The sequence below is a fragment of the Eriocheir sinensis genome, chromosome 49, assembly GCF_024679095.1.
Source record: "Eriocheir sinensis breed Jianghai 21 chromosome 49, ASM2467909v1, whole genome shotgun sequence".
NCBI lineage: Eukaryota > Metazoa > Arthropoda > Malacostraca > Decapoda > Varunidae > Eriocheir > Eriocheir sinensis.
The window spans coordinates 4,198,186-4,217,037 of record NC_066557.1 but is presented as its reverse complement, the minus strand read 5'-3'; the positions used below and the strand labels follow the sequence as shown (position 1 = coordinate 4,217,037).

General features: G+C 47.5%; 1 protein-coding gene and 2 long non-coding RNA genes across 9 annotated transcripts in view; all 3 read left to right on the top strand.

Moving 5' to 3' along the window:
• The window catches only part of LOC126981712 (uncharacterized), a 15,976-nt gene extending 15,716 nt beyond the window's left edge, over positions 1-260 (top strand). Inside the window, exon 4 of the long non-coding RNA XR_007734067.1 lies at positions 131-260. This is a non-coding gene — a long non-coding RNA (uncharacterized LOC126981712). The remainder of the gene's footprint in view (positions 1-130) is intronic.
• A 50-nt stretch (positions 261-310) lies between these two features.
• On the top strand, positions 311-2,299 carry LOC126981713 (uncharacterized). Its single transcript, XR_007734068.1, has 2 exons — positions 311-370; positions 519-2,299. It is a non-coding gene; the product is annotated as an uncharacterized LOC126981713 (long non-coding RNA).
• Positions 2,300-3,708: 1,409 nt separating this feature from the next.
• LOC126981709 (mucin-5AC-like) overlaps positions 3,709-18,852 on the top strand; it is a 29,284-nt gene continuing 14,140 nt past the window's right edge. Inside the window, exons 1-5 of one of the 7 annotated variants that reach the window (XM_050833144.1) lie at positions 3,709-5,440; positions 8,475-8,547; positions 11,682-11,780; positions 13,189-13,404; positions 14,506-14,692. In XM_050833144.1, coding sequence (XP_050689101.1) covers positions 3,990-5,440; positions 8,475-8,547; positions 11,682-11,780; positions 13,189-13,404; positions 14,506-14,692 — 2,026 coding nt within the window. In that variant the 5' untranslated portion in view covers positions 3,709-3,989. The remainder of the gene's footprint in view (positions 5,441-8,474; positions 8,548-11,681; positions 11,781-13,188; positions 13,405-14,505; positions 14,693-18,852) is intronic. The other 6 variants (XR_007734065.1, XM_050833145.1, XM_050833141.1 and 3 more) reach the window with 6 other exon arrangements.

The window sequence follows — 18,852 nt, the reverse complement described above, 5'->3', positions numbered from 1 at the left end:
TAGATGACCACCCGAATGTAACACTCCACTCTCTCGTTCCTTTTGCATATTATTCCATGACGAGGCGAAACATAGAAATAACAAACATACAAATAAATATACAATGTAAAGCCATAATCTACCTCTACAGCGTGATTTGTTGATATAGTGGAATAGTGGTGACGCTCCCAACCCTCAACACAACGAAAATAAAGGAAGAGGAACAGAAAAAACACAAATAAAAATAAATAGACAGTGTAAAGCCATAATCCATCTCTCCAGCGTGTTTTGGTGGTTCAGTGGTTGATGCCAAACAAGCAAATACACAAATAAATAGAAAAAAAGAAAGCCATAATCCATCTCTCCAGCGTGTTTTGGTGGTTCAGTGGTGGTGAGCTCCCAACCTTCACCACCACGAAACTAAAGGAAGGGAACAGAAATAACGGAAACAAATGATGACAAACAAGCAAATAAACAAATAAATAGAAAAAAGAAAGCCACAATCCATCTCTCCAGCGTGTTTTGGTGGTTCAGTGGAGTGGTGGTGAGCTCCCAACCTTCACCACTACGAAAATAAAGGAAGGGAACAGAAATAACGGAAACAAATGCTTACAAACAAGCAAATAAACAAATAAATAGAAAAAAAGAAAGCCATAATCCATCTCTCCAGCGTGTTTTGGTGGTTCAGTGGACTGGTGGTGAGCTCCCAACCTTCACCACCACGAAACTAAAGGAAGGGAACAGAAATAAAGAAAACAAATGATAACAAACAAGCAAATAAACAAATAGACAAAGTAAAGCCATAATCCATCACCCTAGCGTGGTTTGGTGATATAGTGAAGCGGTGGTGAGCTCCCGACCCTCAACACGGCGAAAATAAAGGAAGGGAACAGAAATAAAGGAAGAGGAACATAGAAATAACAAAATAACAAATAAACATAAATAGACAAAGTAAAGCAATAATTCATCCCTCCAGCGTGTTTTGGTGGTTCAGTGGAGTGGTGGTGACGCTCCTGACCCTCACCACAGCGCAAATAAGTAAAGGAAAACATATAGAAAAAGGAATAATCTTCGTTGCAGCGGCCGCCATGTTGCCTCGTCCGAAACCCTGCAACGTAGAGGATAAAATCAATACTTCCTAATTATCATCCTATTTTTAGCCCCACCGTCTTATTTTTGGTGTTAATTCATGGTCATTTATTTATTTACGTGCACATGGACTGGTTTACATACATGGAAGCGTCCATTATGTAAGTATTTGTGCGTGGGTAGTTCGTTGGTTTCGTACATGGAGCTTTCCCGCCATTTTCCTCCCAGCTGATCCGAATGTAAACAAACTGAAGTCGTACACGAGTCTGAGATTGCCGTACACGTTAAATACACGGGTTTTAGGTACACACACACGCCAAACATACACACATTGAAGCTACACACACACACACACACACACACACACACACACACACTAAACATACACATTAAAACTGCACCCCACACACACACACACACACACACACACACATACAAATCATACACATCATTTAACACGCACACAGGTAGCCCTCATCACACACACACACACACACACACACACACACACCATGACCTACCCCAATCCCCTACAGTTCAGAATCACCGTATATTTCAGTGATGGCACCACCCTTATAATCTACATCCCCCGCCACCTCCCTTCCCCCTCTATCCCCCCCTCCCCGAACCCCGCCCCCGCCCCTCCAACCCCCCAAGAACCCCACCGCCCTAGCCCCAACCTCATGTAACCCCCAACATGTCTGTAACCTCATAATTAAACCCCCATAACCTAGCTATTTTTTTTTTATATAAGTATTGGTAGTGTAGCTTCTCTCTCTCTCTCTCTCTCTCTCTCTCTCTCTCTCTCTCTCTCTCTCTCTCTCTCTCTCTCTCTCTCTCCCTACGAGGTTGTGGTTACCAGGGAACGAAAGGAAACTAGGAAGAGAAGGAGGAGTAGAGGAGGAGGAAAGAACCACAAAATTAGCACTTCTCTTCCTCCTCGTCCTCCTCCTCTATCCTAAGGAGGGGAGGGATAAGGAAGGGGGAAGAAGTGAGTGGAGGAAGGGAGGAGGTAGAAGGAAGAGGTAAGGAGGAGGAGTGTGAAGGAATGTGTGTAGGAGGAAGGTAAAGAGAGGTAAGGCGGCAGGGAGGGTAGAAGAGAGGAAGACAAGGAAAAGGTAAGGATAGGAAGATAGGAAGATGCGTAGGACGAAGGGATAAAAGATAGAATGTTAATCAAGGAAGGAAGGAGGGAGTGAAGAAGAGAGGTGTGAAGGAGGGAAGAGGAGGATAGAGAGGAGGAAGAAAGGGAGGGAAGGAAGGAAGTCGAGCAAGGAGTGAGAGATAGAGAAGAAGACTAAGAAGGAAGAGAAGAAGGAAGGAAAGGAAGAGTTAATTGACTGAAGGAGGAAAGGAAGATAGATGAGCTAATTAAAAAGGAAAGAAGAGAGAGAGAGAGAGAGAGAGAGAGAGAGGATAAAGAACATATTGTAGGTTAATTGAAAGAACTGACTGTCATCACCACCACCTGCACATCACCACCACTACCACCACCAAGGAGTTTTAAAGGACCACCACCATCACCACCACTATTACTCTTCCTTCTTTCCTTCCCTTCCTCTTCTTCCTCCTCCATTCTACTTCACCACCACCACTATCACCACTACCACCACCACCACCATCACCGCCACTATATCATCCCTACCACCACCACCTGTACCATCACCATCATCCCTACCACCATCCCTACCACCATCATCACCACCACCACCACCACCACCACTCTTCCTTCTTTCCTTCTCTTATTCTTCTTCCTTCTTCATTCATCCTCACCACTGACTCACCACCAGCACCACCACCATCACCATCGTCACCACCACCACCGCCGCCGCCATCATCATCACCACTATCCCTCTTCCTTCTTTCCTTCTCTTCCTCTTCTTCCTCCTTCATTCAACCTCACCACTGACTCACCACCCCCACCACCACTACCTCCACTACCCAAGGACAGAGAGAGAGAGAGAGAGAGAGAGAGAGAGAGAGAGGGGAGGAGGAGGAGGAGGGGGGAGGGGGAGGTTGGGGACACGTGCCCTCTGCTAACTTGGTATTTAAGTGCCAACGAAGGGAGGAGGAGGAGAAAGAGGAGGAAGAAGAAGAGGGTTAAAGGGGAAGATGAATGCCAAAGATTGCTAGATAGTAGAGGAGAGGAGGAAGAGGAAAGGGACTATGAGGAAGGGAAGATGGGGAGTAGGGAGGAAAGGGGAAGACCGAGAAAAGGAGGAGAATGGGAAGAGAAAGATGAGGAATAAGGTGCCAGGAGAGAGGAAGAGGAGGAGAGGAGGGGAAGTGAAAAAAAGAGTTGAAAATGCCGGAAGAAAGGAAGGAAGGAGGAAATGGGGAATTTAAGTGAAGGGTGCTAAGCTAGGGGAAAAGGGGAGAGTGAGTGCCAGAGGAAGGGTAGGGGAAAAAGGGGAGAGTGCCAAAAAGAGAAAGGGAAAGAGGGGAGTGCCAGAAGGGAGTAGAAATGGATGCTAAGTAAAGGGAAGAGGAATGGGAAGTAAAGAGAAAAAGAGAAGTAATAGGAAAGAGAGAGAGAAAGTACGTAGTAAAAGGGATAGCGGAAAGGGGAGAGATAGAGAGGGGAAGAGGAAGGGGAGCAAATGGAAAAGTCGAAGTAGTGAGGGGAAGAGGGAAGGGGAGAGATAGAGAGGGGAAGAGGAAGGGGAGCAAAAGAAAGGAATGGGAGAAGTAGTGAGGGGAAGAGGGAAGGGGAGAGAAAGACAGGGAAAGAGGAATGGGAGACGCAGTGACGGGAAGAGGAGAGATAGAGAGGGGAGAAGCAAGGAAGCAAGTGCCAGAAGGGAGGTGAGTGCCAAGGATGGGGGGGGGGGGAGAATTTAGTGGCAGGCGAGGGCAGGGCATGGCACCAGTGGCTCTGTGACTGTGGTCCGTGCCGCGTGCCCGCCGCTCTCACCCCCACCATGGACGGCCCCCCCCACCCTGAAGGAGGAGGAGGAGGAGGGAGTGAAGAAGGAGGAGGAGATGGAGGAGGAGGAGGAGGTGGGGCCAAGGCAGTCATTACCTCCACTCCTGCCACCACCACCTCCTCCTCCTCCTCCTCGTCTTCTTCCATTCTCTCCTCCACCTCCAGCCTCATCTCCTCCTTCTTCAGGCCCTCCTCCTCTTCCTCGTCTTCTACTCCCTCCACCTCCTCCGTCTCCTCTACCACTTCTTCCTCATCTTCCACCTCCTCCTCCCCCATCATCATTTCCAGCCCCTCCTCCTCCTCCCCCATCATCATTTCCAGCCCCTCCTCCTCCTCCATCGCCTCCTCCGCCTCCTCCACCTCCTCCCAAGTCCTCATGACCTCCGACGGGCACCTCGTCTTCCCCCTCCCCATCCTCAACCCCTCCCTGGACTCCCTCACCGCCCCTACCTATATCCCCTCCTCCACACTTACCTATGTCCCCGTCTCCTCACCCTCCCCAACACCCCAACCCCCACGCCCCACAACCCCACGGCGCCCCACACCACGCCGCCCCGCCCCCCAGCCCCCCACACGGCCGGGGCCCCCAGTGACACCAGTACCTATAACCACGTCAAGCGCAGACCGTTCAGGATCGTCAACGCCCACCCAGGAGCAACCCACGCCCGCCCACACGTACATGCCCACGCCCACAGCCTCGACCACGTCCATAGACTCGTCCCTGTCCACGCCCGCGTCGTCAGTGGGCGTGGGCCGCGGCGCGTTGTCCCTGAGGTTGATAGACGAGGATGAGGATTCCGATTTCGATAGTCGGTGTGATTCGTTCGAGGACAGGCTGGTGTTCCCGCCCCGCCCCGCCTACACCACCACCACCACGCCCATGTCCCCTCCGTCGCCCCCCGCCCATGTCCGCACCCGCGCCAACACGCAGCCCACCCATGCCCCAGCCCATGTCTCGTGTCATGTTCCGGGGCATGTCCTCACTCATGCCCCCGCGCCTTGCACCCATGATGCCCCCCACGCCACCGCGCCCATGTCTCCCACAACCCATGCCCACGCGCCCATTGCCCCCACCACCCACGCCCCCCTGGCTTTAAACCATCCTCTGCCGCACCGCCCCCCGCCCCTGCACTGTCCCCCACCCCCGCATTACGTCCCCCCGCCCCCCGAGGCCCAGTGGTGGGGGGACGCCAGGGGGAACGGATTAGCACACTCCGCCTCTGACCCCATGGTGCGGCCCCCCCTGTGGCAGCCCCCCGAAGCCCCCCAGCAGCAGGGGGCTCGCGAAGGGCCCGCCGCCCCCCGCCTGGCCCGCAGCGACTCCGTGGTGGCGGTGCCCGAGGACCTCCTCACCCCGAAGCCCTCCCTGGCGGGGGCGGCGGCGGCGGCGCTGGTGGCGGCGGCGCTCATGCCCGGCGCCGCCATGATGCTGCACGCCGCCTTCAGGTGTGTGTGTGTGTGTGTGTGTGTGTGTATATATGTGTGTGTGTGTGTGTGTGTGTGTCCTTCACGTCGCCACAACGCAAGGTGAGACACGCCCACACACACACCTACTGCAATTACTACTGCCACTACCGCTGCTGCTCCCATAACTCCTGCGGCTACTACTGCTGCTGCTGCGGCAATGACTACTGCTGCTGCTGATGATGATGATGGTTTTGTCACTAAGTCCTTCGTTCGTCTCGTTCCTCATGTTCGTTCACCTCGATCAATGCCCCGCCCCGCCCCGCTCCGGTCCCCCGTCCCCCGCCCCACGCCTCGCCCGTTCTCCTCATGATTTTATTCCCCTCGCTTACCCTCCCCTCCCATTCCCTTCCTTCCGTGTCCCCTCCCCTTCGCTTTATTCCCCTCGCTTACCCTCCCCTCCCATTCCCTTCCTTCCGTGTCCCCTCCCCTTCGCTTTATTCCCCTCGCTTACCCTCCCCTCCCATTCCCTTCCTTCCGTGTCCCCTCCCCTTCGCTTTATTCCCCTCGCTTACACCCTCCCCATTCCCTTCCTTCCGTGTCCCTCCCTTCCTTTATTCCCCTCGCTTACCCTCCCCTCCCATTCCCTTCCTTCCGTGTCCCCTCCCTTCGCTTTATTCCCTCCTTACCCTCCCCTCCCATTCCCTTCCTTCGTGTCCCTCCCTTCGCTTTATTCCCCTCCTTACCCTCCTCCCATTCCTTCCTTCCGTGTCCCCTCCCTTCGCTTTATTCCCCTCCTTACCCTCCTCCCATTCCCTTCCTTCCGTGCCCCTCCTTCGCTTTATTCCCCTCTTACCCTCCCTCCCATTCCCTTCCTTCCGTGTCCCCTCCTTCCTTTATTCCCTCGCTTACCCTCCTCCCATTCCTTCCTTCCGTGCCCCTCCCTTCGCTTTATTCCCTCCTTACCCTCCCTCCCATTCCTTCCTTCCGTGTCCCCTCCCCTTCGCTTTATTCCCCTCGCTTACCCTCCCCTCCCATTCCCTTCCTTCCGTGCCCCCTCCCCTTCGCTTTATTCCCCTCGCTTACCCTCCCCTCCCATTCCCTTCCTTCCGTGTCCCCTCCCTTCGCTTTATTCCCTCGCTTACCCTCCCTCCATTCCCTTCCTTCCGTGCCCCTCCTTCGCTTTATTCCCTCGCTTACCCTCCCTCCCATTCCCTTCCTTCCGTGTCCCCTCCTTCGCTTTATTCCCTCGCTTACCCTCCTCCCATTCCCTTCCTTCCGTGCCCCTCCCCTTCGCTTTATTCCCTGCTTACCCTCCCTCCCATTACCTTCCTTCCGTGCCCCTCCCTTCGCTTTATTCCCCTCGCTTACCCTCCCCTCCCAGTCCCTTCCTTCTGTGCCCCCTCCCCTTCGCTTTATTCCCCTCGCTTACCCTCCCCTCCCATTCCCTTCCTTCCGTGCCCCCTCCCCTTCGCTTTATTCCCCTCGCTTACCCTCCCCTCCCATTCCCTTCCTTCTGTGCCCCTCCCCTTTATTCCCTCCCATTCCCTTCCTTCTGTGCCCCCTCCCCTTCGCTTTATTCCCCTCCCATTCCCTTCCTTCCGTGCCCCCTTCCCTTCGCTTTATTCCCTTCGTTTTCCCTCCTTTCCCTATTCGTTCCCCTTGATCCTATTCCCTTCGTTTACCTTCCCCTCCCATTTCCTTCCTTCCGTGCCCCCTCCCGTTCGCTTTATTCCGTTCGTTCCCCCTCCCTCCCCCGTTCCACACCTCCTCTTCGTCTTTGTTTTCGTTCCCCTCGTTCGTTCCCCTGGAGTGTCGTGTCGTGTCGTCCCTTTGTGTGTGTGTGTGTGTGTGTGTGTGTGTGTGTGTGTGTGCATCCCAGACTAAAACAAGCGTAATTTTTAACATCCTTGTCACTTGTGTTGATTCTCTCTCTCTCTCTCTCTCTCTCTCTCTCTCTCTCTCTCTCTCTCTCTGACAACGTGAAGTGGAAAAAAAAGGCAGAGGAGGAGAAAGGAGAAAGAGAAGGAGGAAGAAGAGGAGAAGGAGGAAAAGTAACACAGTAGTTAGTAACGGGAATGTTTTTTTGTTATATTTACCATAACAAGAAAGTGTATGTGTGTGTGTGTGTGTGTGTGTGTGTGTGTGTGTGTGTGTTTAACTGTTTACGATTTTGCCTTACCTATTTATAATCTTCTTTGTATGGCGCAAGTGTGTGTGTGTGTGTGTGTGTACGTGTGTGTGTGTGTGTGTGTGTGTGTGTGTGTGTGTGTGTGTGTGTGTGTGTGTGTGTGTGTGTGTGTGTCTCTCACTCATTTTAGGAGCTTGGCATTAGGCCAGAGACAGTGCCACCTGAACCACACACACACACACACACACAGGAGGAAGTTAAAATAGAGACGAAGGTGAAAAAAGTCACAGGTACTGAGAGAGAGAGAGAGAGAGAGAGAGAGAGAGAGAGCGTGCCAACTAGCAATAGAATGAGGAAGAACGTGTAGGAACAAATGGAAACACACACACACACACACACACACACACACACACACACACACACACACACACACACTCACGAAAATTAAACTCAATCTTTCTTAAAAATATTTCTTGCCTCACATATTTTGGCCATAGAAAAAAAAAATAATATTTAGGATTTAACTGCTCTTCTTCTTCTTCTTCTTCTTTGTTTAAACCTTTTACTTATTATCTTAGGTTTCCTCACTCACCCACCCACCCGCCCACCTCACCCACTCTCAGTCCCTCTTTACTCTCACACTCAATCGCTCACTCCTAATCACACTCTTTTTTTTTTTTTTTTTTTTTTTTTTTTTACAGCTAAGGAGACAGCTCAAGGGCGCAAAGAAAGAAAAAAGAAAAAATGGCCCGCTACTCACTGCTCCCGAACAGACACACCAAACCTCACTCACTCACCCACCCACTCATCTACCCACTTACACGCACTCAGTCACTCTCACTCAGACGCATTTTACTTTTACAAACTCAAGCTCGCTCACACTTAACCACACACTGACTCATACGTACTTACAAACCTCACTCACTCACTCTCATCTCTCCGCAGACTGGTGTTCGGGACCCTGTTTCCAGCCTACTACTCCTACAAGGCGGTGAAGACCAAGAATGTCAAAGAATACGTAAGTAGCTGTGGTAGTAGCAGTAGTAGTAGTAGGAGGAGGAGGAGGAAGAGGAAGAGAATTTAAGACTTTATGCTGCAGCGGCAAGAAACTAATTGATCACTAATAGCATAGGGAGGGAGAGAGAGAAAAAGTGATGGGTGGACATATATATTAATGGTAGTGGAAGTAATAGAAGTAGTAGTAGTAGTAGTAATAGTAGTAGTAGTAGTAGTAGTAGTAGTAGTAGTAGTAGTAGTAGTATAGTAGTGGTAGTAGTAGTAGTAGTATAGTAGTAGTAGTAGCTGTTATTGTTTTTGTAGGAATAACAGCATAGTAGTAATATTAATAGCAGTAGTAGTAGTAGTAGTAGTAGACTGTAGTAGTAGTAGTAGTAGTTGTATTTGTCTCAACATTTTCATCAGAGAGAGAGAGAATTTTCGATCATCTTAAGTTGGCAACACTGCAGGCGGTGGTTAAGTGTAGTTGTGGCAATGATGATTATCTCTCTCTCTCTCTCTCTCTCTCTCTCTCTCTCTTGCTTTATTTATTTGTAAGATGCTATCTCTTTGTTTACCTCAAAGATTAGCTGGTTTATGTGTATCCGCTCTCTCTCTCTCTCTCTCTCTCTCTCTCTCTCTCTGGCACAATGAGCATCTGTACACTGTCGCCAAGGGGTGAGTGACTGATTGCACACAAACACACACACACACACACACACACCTGCACTCATTGGTCTCCTCACTCACTCATTACGACGTCAAGGGGAGTTTTGCGTGCGTGTGTACGTATGCACACACACACACGTACACACACACACACACACACACACACACACACACACACACACACACACACACACACACACACACACACACACACATTAGCCAAGAATCTTTCCAGCTCTCCACCTTTAACCCCTCCTCCTCCACCTCCTCCTCCTCCTCCTCCTTCATTTCCTCTCGACAATACTTCATCTTCATATTTTCTCCCTTTCCTCCCTTTCTTCCTTTCTCCTATATATCTCCCTTCTGTCTCTCTGTTCCCCTCTCTCTCTCTCTCTCTCTCTCTCTCTCTCTCTCTCTCTCTCTCTCTCTCTCTCTCTCTCTCTCTCTCTCTCTCTCTCTCTCTCTCTCTCTCTCTCTCTCTCTCTCTCTCTCACTTCCCCTCCCTTTCTCCCCTCCTCCTTCATTTCCTCTACTGACTACTTCATCTTCATATTTTCTCCCTTTCTCCCTTTCTCCTCCTCCATATATCTCGATCCCTTCTTTCTCTCTGTTCTTCTCTCACTTCCCCTCCCTTTCTCCCCTCCTCCTTCATTTCCTCCCCTGACAATACTCCATCTTCATATTTTCTTCCTTCGTTCCCTCCTTTCCTCCCTTTCTCTCTCCCTTTCTCCTCCTCCATATATCTCCCTTCTTTCTCTCTGTTCCTCTCTCACTTCCCCTCCCTTTCTCCCCCCCTCCTTCATTTCCTCCCCTGACAATACTCCATCTTCATATTTTCTTCCTTCGTTCCCTCCTTTCCTCCCTTTCTCCCTTTCTCCTCCTCCATATCTCTCCCTTCTTTCTCTCTGTTCCTCTCTCACTTCCCTTCCCTTTCTCTCCATCTCCTACGGTCATTTTCATCACCACAACATCACAGCATCACCACAGCCTCCAGCTTTCCCCTCCACATCACCACCTAACACCACCCTCCACCTCCACCACCCTCTGTCTGTTTGTCTCCCCTTCACCTCTCTCTCTTCCCCTTCATCTCATCTCATTTTTTCCTCCTCCTCCTTCCTATCTCTTTCCCCTTTTACCTTCCTCCTTCTCTTTCCTTTTATACTTCTCTCTCCTTCACCACCTAACCTCCTCCACTTACCTCCACCAGCTCCACACTTGTCATCTCCCTCCTCCTCCACCTCCTTGCCCCCTTTTCCATTCCACCTCCTCGCTTCCTCCTCCACTCCACCTCTTTCCTTCCCATATCTATCTCCATCTTCTTCCCTTCCTTCCCTCCACTCCTGTCCTCTTCCTCCTCACCTTCTCATCCATCTTCCTCAACTTTTTCCCCATCTCCACCTCTTCCACCTTCAATACCTCCACCTGTCTTCTTCCTCATTCCTCCACCTCTTCCCTTCTTCTGTTTACCTTCTTCTCTTTATCCCTATCTTTTTATCTCCCTTCTCTTTCTCTCCATTACTTCCACTCCCTTCTTCTTCCACCTCCTTCAATTACCTTCTTCCTCCACCTCTTTCCCATACTTCCTTCCCTTTATCCTTTCCATCTTCCTACCCCTTCCCTCCCTCCACCTGCATCACCACCTTCTTCTCTTACCTTCCTATTTTCTTCTCTTCTATTTCCTCCATCTTCTTCCCTCCTTCTCTCCACTACCATCCCTTCACCTGCCTCTTCTCTCCTTCTCTCCTATATCTCCCTTTCCTTCTCCTTCCTTCTCCCTCTCCTTCTCCTATATCTCCCTTTCCTTCTCCTTCCTTCTCCCTCTCCTTCTATATCTCCATCTTCCCTCATTCCCCTTCACCCTCTCCTTCCCTTTCTCCCCTTCTCCCTTTCCTTCCTTCTCTCTCCTTTCTCCCTTTCCTTTCCTCCTGCCCTTTCCCTTCCTTTCTCCCCTTCCTCTTTCTCCCTTTCCATCCCTCCATTTTACTTCCCATCATCACCACTGTCCTTATCCCCCCTTTCCTTCCTCTCTTTCCTTCCCTTTTTCCTTTCCTTCATTTTCTTCCTCTTTTTTTCCTCTCCTATCCTATCTTCTTTTTCTCTAACTCCTTTCCTATCTTTCCTTTCTCCATCTCCTTCTCGCCCATCCCTCCCCTTCTGGCCTACTCACCTCCCCTTCTCACCCTCCCCCCCCTTAACACCTGCCTTTACTTACCCTGTTCACCTTCCCTTCACCACCATCACCTTATTACCTGTTTTTCTCACCTCACCTTCCTTCCACACCTGTCCCTTCCATACCTGCCCTTTTCACCTTCATTTTCTCACCTTATTACCTGTCCTTCTCACCTCACACCTTCCTTTCACACCTGTCCCTTCCATACCTACCATTTTCACCTTATTACCTGTCCTGCTCACTTCACACCTTCCACACCTGTCCCTTCCATACCTGCCCCCACTACACCTGTGCTCACCTGCCCCCTCTCGTCACAGGTAAAATGGATGATGTACTGGATCGTCTTCGCCTTCTTCACCTGCCTGGAAACACTCACCGATGTCTTCCTCAGCTTCTGGTTCCCCTTCTACTATGAGGTGAGAGGGGAGGAGGAGGGGAGAGTGGGAGGGAGAGAAAGGGAGAGGGAGAGAGTGGGAAAGAACCTGTAGAATGAGCTTGACCAGGAGAGGGAGGGCAGAGGAGAGGGAGAAAGGGAAGATAGAAAAGGAGAGGGAGAACGAGAAAGAAAAAGGAGGAAAAGGGAAGGAGATGGAGAAAGAAGAGGACTTAGAGGAGAGAGTGAGGGGGAATAAGGGAAGGAAGAGGGAGGAGAGGAAGAAGGGGAAAAAAAGATAGGGAAGAAGATGAATGGAATAGAGGAAGAGAAGGAGAATGGGAAGAGAGGAGAGGGAGAAAGGGCAGGAGAAGGCAGAAGGAAGAGGAGAAAGAGGCTAAAGAACAGAAGGTGAGAGAGAAGGAAGAAGGAAAAAAGAGAGAAAAGGTAGGAGAGGGAGAGGGAGGAGAAGGGGAGTTTAAATTGACAGGCTGATTTTTTTTTTTTTTTTTTTTTTTAATTACAAGTTGTTGGAAGGGGTAGAGTGAGAGGGGAGGGGAAGGGAAGAGAAGAGAAGGCAAGAGAAAGGAATGGAAGGGAAGATAAAGGAAAGGAAGGGAAGGGAAGGGAATTGAAAGGAAGGGAAGGGAAGGGAAGAGAAAGGATAGGATAGGAAAGGAAAGGGAAGGGAAGAGAGAGGAAAGGAAAGGAAAAGGAAGGGAAGATTCATGAAGATCTCACTGTGTCTCTTCCCTGTTTTATATAAGGAAGAAGAAGAGGGGAAGATAATTATAGAGGAGGAGGAAGAATAAATATGGAGGAAGAAGATGGGAGAGAGGGAGGAAAGAAATATGAGTTTAGGGGATTATAGTGAGAGAGAGAGAGAGAGAGAGAGAGAGAGAGAGAGAGAGAGAGAGAACCAAACAAGACCCATTCACCATCACCACAGTCCAAAAGATCCTGATGGTGATGTTATGACTGCTTTCATCACCATTAAAACATCACCAAATTCACAGACTAATCATCCTTCATCACCACTTCCTCCTCATCACCACACACCACCAAGCTCATCATCATCACTTTCCCTTCATCACCACTTCCTCCTCATCACCACACACCACCAAGCTCATCATCATCACTTTCCCTTCATCACCACACCACCAAGCTCATCATCATCACTTTCCCTTCATCACCACTTCCTCCTCATCACCACACACCACCAAGCTCATCATCATCACTTTCCCTTCATCACCACTTCCAGCTCATCATTATTTCTCCCTCACCACCACACCTAACCACCACAGCTCCACCTATTGCATCACCAGAACTCACTACCCACTTCATCACCACACACCACCAAGCTCCTCACCAGTTCCCTGCATCACCACTTCTACCATTTCACCACTAATGCGTACCGTACCATCACCACTCACCTCTACTCACCACCCCAGCTCAAGATCCTGGTGGTGCTGTGGCTGCTCTCCCCGGCCACGCGCGGCTCCTCCATTCTGTACCGCAAGTTCGTGCACCCCTGGCTGACGCGGCGCGAGGATGACATCGACAACTGCATCGCCCAGGCCAAGGAGCAGGGTTACAGCGCCGTGCTCAGCCTGGGCTCCAAGGGTGTCAACTATGCTACCACCGTCATCATGCAGACCGCTATTAAGGTGAAGAAGGGAGTGGATTGGTAGAGAGCAGAAGGGATGGTAAGGATTAACTAAAAAAGAAAGGGAGGAGGGAGATAAGGAGGAATGAAATAATGGAAAGGGGCAAAGAATGGAAGATGGGTTTGGTAGGGAAAGGAAGGGATGAAAAGGATTAAATAAGAAAAAGATGGAAGACAGTGATGGGGAAGAAGGGGAAGGGTTGAGGAGGGAAGGAGAGTATTGGTATAGAAGTAATGAGATGATGATAAGGAGGAGAAGGGAAGGGATGATAAAGATTAGATAAGAAAAAAATGGGAGGTCTTACTGTTTGATTTGCATAACTTGACCAAATTTTGTTTGTCTAGGCCTGACTTGTTATTTGAGACATGTTTGTCCTGCTCGAGCTAATTTATGGCAATGTTTTGAATGGTTGAATAAATTTGAAGTTTTGTTAGTTTAGGTCTGTGATTTGGGTTATTTGAGACTCTTGCCCCTTAGAAATAATTAACAGTTAATAATTCTAAAGCTCATGGTACTGGTGAATAGTTTCACAAGTTTGGGGGACTTTTTTTATTTATTTAATTTGTCTAAAGCCGAGAAAACAGCTCACAGGCACAACATAAAAAAAAGCTTTGCCATGCACTGTTCCTGTAAAGAAAATACAATGAGAGGCCAAAGACAGAGTCAATTTCGGATGTAAAAATCTCTTGATATTTTCCCTATCTTTCTTTCCCCCTCTCTTTCCTCTCCTCCCTCTTCCTTTCCTTATCCTTCCCTTTTTTCCCCTCTCTCCTTTTCTTTCTCCATCTCCTTCCCTCTTCATCCTTTTTCATTCTCTTTTTCCCTCCTTTTTTGTCTTCCCTTTCTCCCTCTCCTCTGCCCTCTTGAAAAAGTTGAAGTTGTAGGTGGGAGGATATACAGATAAATGAAGGCTGTTCCAGAGTTTCCCAGTTGGAGGAATGAAGTTGTTGGTTAACTCTTGCATAAGGGATTTGGATAGCATTGGGATGGGCAAGGGTAGAAAGACATGTGCACTGGGGCTGTGGGAGGAGGGGTTTATGCCCACTAATCCTCATGAGCACCAATACATGCCTATCAACCCCCATTTCCACCCATTCCCAGGGCGGCGGAGGGATCATGAACCAGCTGAAGAGGAGCTACAGTTCGGGTGAGCTGATCGGCGCCGACGGGGACATGAACCGCAACATCAAGCCCCTTCCTCCACACCTCCACGACAACGACTACGACGACCCCACCGCCCACCACCACCTCCAGCACCACCACCTCCCCCGGCAGCCCCCCCCACCAGGTACCCCCCTCCACCACCCCCTCTATGAGACCCACCCTTCCACCTTGTCCTCCTCTCCCTCGCCTCTCCACCCCTCCTCTGCTTCAGCTTTCTTCCCCACCCCTCCGTCCTCCCCTCCAGAACTCTACTCCCCACCCTCATCCCCCCTCCTTGATGGTCCCCCCTCGCCCCCCCTCACCCGCCAGCGCCTCCGCCTTCAGCAGCAGATGGAGAGGGAGAGGATGAAGAAGTGGGAGGAAGTGGAGGAGGAGGTGGAGGTGGAGGAGAGGAGGAGGAAGGTGGATTATGTTGCATATTGATTTGGTGGTGGTCTTTTGCAATTCTTCTCTTTCTTTTTGTCTTTTTGTTATTTCTTTCCTTCTTTATTTGTCTTTTTTTCCTTTCTTTGTTTCTTTGTCTTTCTGCTTTCCTTTCCCTCTTTTTGTCTTTATATTTTTCAATCAACTGTTTCTCTTCTTCCTTCTACTCTTCCTCCTCCTCTTCCTCCTCCTCCTCTTCCACCTCCTTCACCTCCTTTTTTTATTATATTTTTCTTCACTCATGTATCTTTTTATTTCTTTGCGTCACAATTATTTAACTTTATATCATCATTTATCTTGTTGTTGTTATGTTGTACAAGATTCTTTTATGACCACAAGCTGTAATTTTGTTTTTTATGTGTATATTTAGTTTCCCCTGTGATGTAGCTTTTGATATTTAGTTAGAATTGATTTGGATGTTGTTCAGTTTTTTTGGAAAGTAAAAAACGCGAGACAAAAAAAAAATAGGGATATTGGCGAGTGAATTAACGGTTTTATTGTGATATTTTGTACATGTGATGGGAGGAAGATGCAATAATAATGATAATAGTGGTCATCGTGAAAATGCACAACAAAAACATTATTAGGCAACTTATGGTTTTTCTTGTGATGGTGCTGCTAGTTGATGTATTTTGTATCTATTTTGCATGTTCCAATACTCCTCTTAGGCCACAATACAATGTCATCCTTATGTGTGCTTGCAATAGAGTCTAGTCTTGCACACCGACTCTCTATATGGGGTCTTATATTCAATAATGTCTCCACTTATATTTGTAAACACAATATTTTTAGTTTTTTCTATTATGTTTTGCTCTCAGTTCCTCCTTTTTATGCTAGTCTGTGCATATTAATGATAATTGCTCAAAGCTATTATTGCTATTATTACTTTTATTTTGTTTTTCTGCATTTCTTTTTCCTTTTTTTATATTCTTAGTATCTCAAATCTAGTCTATTGGTGTTTTTCTTTATTATCATTATTATCATTGTTATTATTATTATTACTTATTTTGCTTCTTTGTCTCAGAGGAACATTCGCTGTTGTTGGCATTTGTAAGCTTTGATATTAAGTCTTTCGCTGCACTCATCTTTTTTTTCTAATCAGCCTTTTTTTCTAACATTAATTATATTGTTGCTCAGTTCGCCTCATTAGCACTAGTCGCTTAACTGTCATCATCATTGTTCTTAGTCGTCAATGTCAGCTCCCTTCTTTTTGCTACTTTTTTATGGATTTTTTTTGCTGTCGTTTATTTAGTAGCGCTGCACATAATATTATCTCTCTCTCGCTCTCTCACTCAAGGTTACTTTAATTTCTCTTTACGCCTTTTTAAAACACTCCAAAAGCTCAATGGAATGTCACTTTCTACAATTTTTTCATCGTATTATAAAGTTTTTACACATATTCTATTTAGGCTCATTACCACACACCAGGGGAAGCTTACATATAGAAAAGATGACATGGTGCCATGCCTATCTCTGTAGCCTGTTTGTAGACTTTTCTCTGTTCACAATAACCCAGCAAATAGGCTCCTCCCCCTTCCTCAATCAGTGTATCTCATTGGCCAGTCCACTATTAAGCCTCACCCTCCCCAACTCAGGCTGCATGTGGTGGGTGGATGCTGGGAAAGGTTGAATCTTATTTTTGAATGCTGGCAAAGGTTGAATCTTCTTGGTGGATGCTGGAGAAGGGTGAATCTTATTAGTGGATGCTGGCTGGTGTGGGCGGGGTCTATTTGCCTAATTAGTTTGAACAGAATGTAGATATATGTAGTGATGTGCATGTATGGTGAAGGTGGTAGTGCTACTGTTAGAGGTGCCTGCTAGTGTGTATGTGTGAGAGAGAGAGAGAGAGAGAGAGAGAGAGAGAGAGAGAGAGAGAGAATGGGGCAATCAATGGTTTTCTTTGTATAATTTGAATAAAAATCTTGTGTTACCAGAATAAAGTTGGAAGTTCACACCAACATTTCTTTTCCTCTTTTCTGCTTATTTATTTACATTTTTTTATATATTGGATCTTTTTTTTCTGCCTGCTTGCCTGTCAGTCTTGTCTGTCTGTGTTGTATCATGGATGTTGCGATGTTTTCTTAGCAAATGTTTGGCTTCTGTTCAACACCCTAGGCTGAGAAGGGACCTATGGGGAGGTGACTTGCCCTTAGTATGTTTGTGAGATGTGTGGTGTGCTCTCTCTCTCTCTCTCTCTCTCTCTCTCTCTCTCTCTCTCTCTCTCTCTCTCTCTCTCTCTCTCTCTCTCTCTCTCTCTCTCTCTCTCTCTCTCTCTCTCTCTCTCTCTCTCTCTCTCTCTCTCTCTCTCTCTCTCTCTCTCTCTCTCTCTCTCTCTCTCTCTCTCTCTCTCTCTCTCTCTCTCTCTCTCTCTCTCTCTCTCTCTCTCTCTCTCTCTCTCTCTCTCTCTCTCTCTCTCTCTCTCTCTCTCTCTCTCTCTCTCTCTCTCTCTCTCTCTCTCTCTCTCTCTCTCTCTCTCTCTCTCTCTCTCTCTCTCTCTCTCTCTCTCTCTCTCTCTATCTCTCTCTCTCTCTCTCTCTCTCTCTCTCTCTCTCTCTCTCTCTCTCTCTCTCTCTCTCTCTCTCTCTCTCTCTCTCTCTCTCTCTCTCTCTCTCTCTCTCTCTCTCTCATGGTAATTGTATGGTAGAGCTTTTTTGCATGTCAGAAATATCCATTAGTTTGCTTTTGCTCGCTCTGTTGTTTATCTTTTGCACCATGGTCAAGATTTTTTTTTAAATTGGTCATCTTCAATCTGCTTCAGTCGAAATTCTGTTCAAAATCGGCTACAAAACTGAGGTAGGAATGTGTGCCTCGCCATCACTCTTGCTGATAATATAATAAGGCTGTGATAGATAATAATAATAATGATAATAATAATAATAATGGCTGTAATAGAGAATGAGTTGTAATAATTATAAGGAAATTTGTAATAGGTTGACTAATTTTTTCAGGACTAACAAAAATAGCACTATAATAGCAATGATGATGATGATGATAGTAATGATGATAAGAGCAACATTAACAAGGATATTTGTGTGTGTGCTGTTTATATTTTTCTTTTTGTGTGTGAAGTTCTGCCCCTGTGTCAAAGCAAACACCTGGCTAGCTATTCTGATTATATATATACATGGATCACCTCCCCCTTTCCCTTTCTGACTCATATCATTGGTGGAATTCATAAAGAAACTCCTCGCCCTCTGAGTCCAACAAGGTATTGGATGAAAACAGTTTAATTATCTTTGAAGTGCATGGGGCAAGGAGCAGAAGTAAGAAGTAACAGAGAAACATCATTGAAAACATGCATGGGTTGGGTCAGTGTCACCCAAGCAAGATTTGAGCTAAACAGGTGAAAGGAAAGGTGAATTTTGAGGAATACAGATTGAACTGATTGAAAAGAGCATGTTTTGTGGAATGGGGCACTATATGGTTGTGTGATGGCCATCTTGGAAAAAAAAAATATCATCCTTCTTAACTTCATTGATAGGGAAATAAGCATTGAATATCATAAGGTAATGGCAGCGGTGAAACAGACAAAATTAACCTTCACTGTCCTAGGTTTATAATTGTACTTAGGTGTGTGTTTTAGGAGTTCTGTTTGGTCTAGTTTTATGTGGTATGATTTAGTTTATATAATGTGTTCAGTCAAAAAGAGGTTCATAAAAAGTAAAAGATTGGCAAAAAATAAACAGACAGACAGACACACACCATCTGACTAATCCACACAAACAGACAAATAAACAATAACATACACTGAAATATAACCACACATGACACACACACATATGAACTTTACTTCCTCACTTCTAACCCAGGAAAAAACAACACATACGCATGCACAGCACAACATCATAACTAACATCCTCA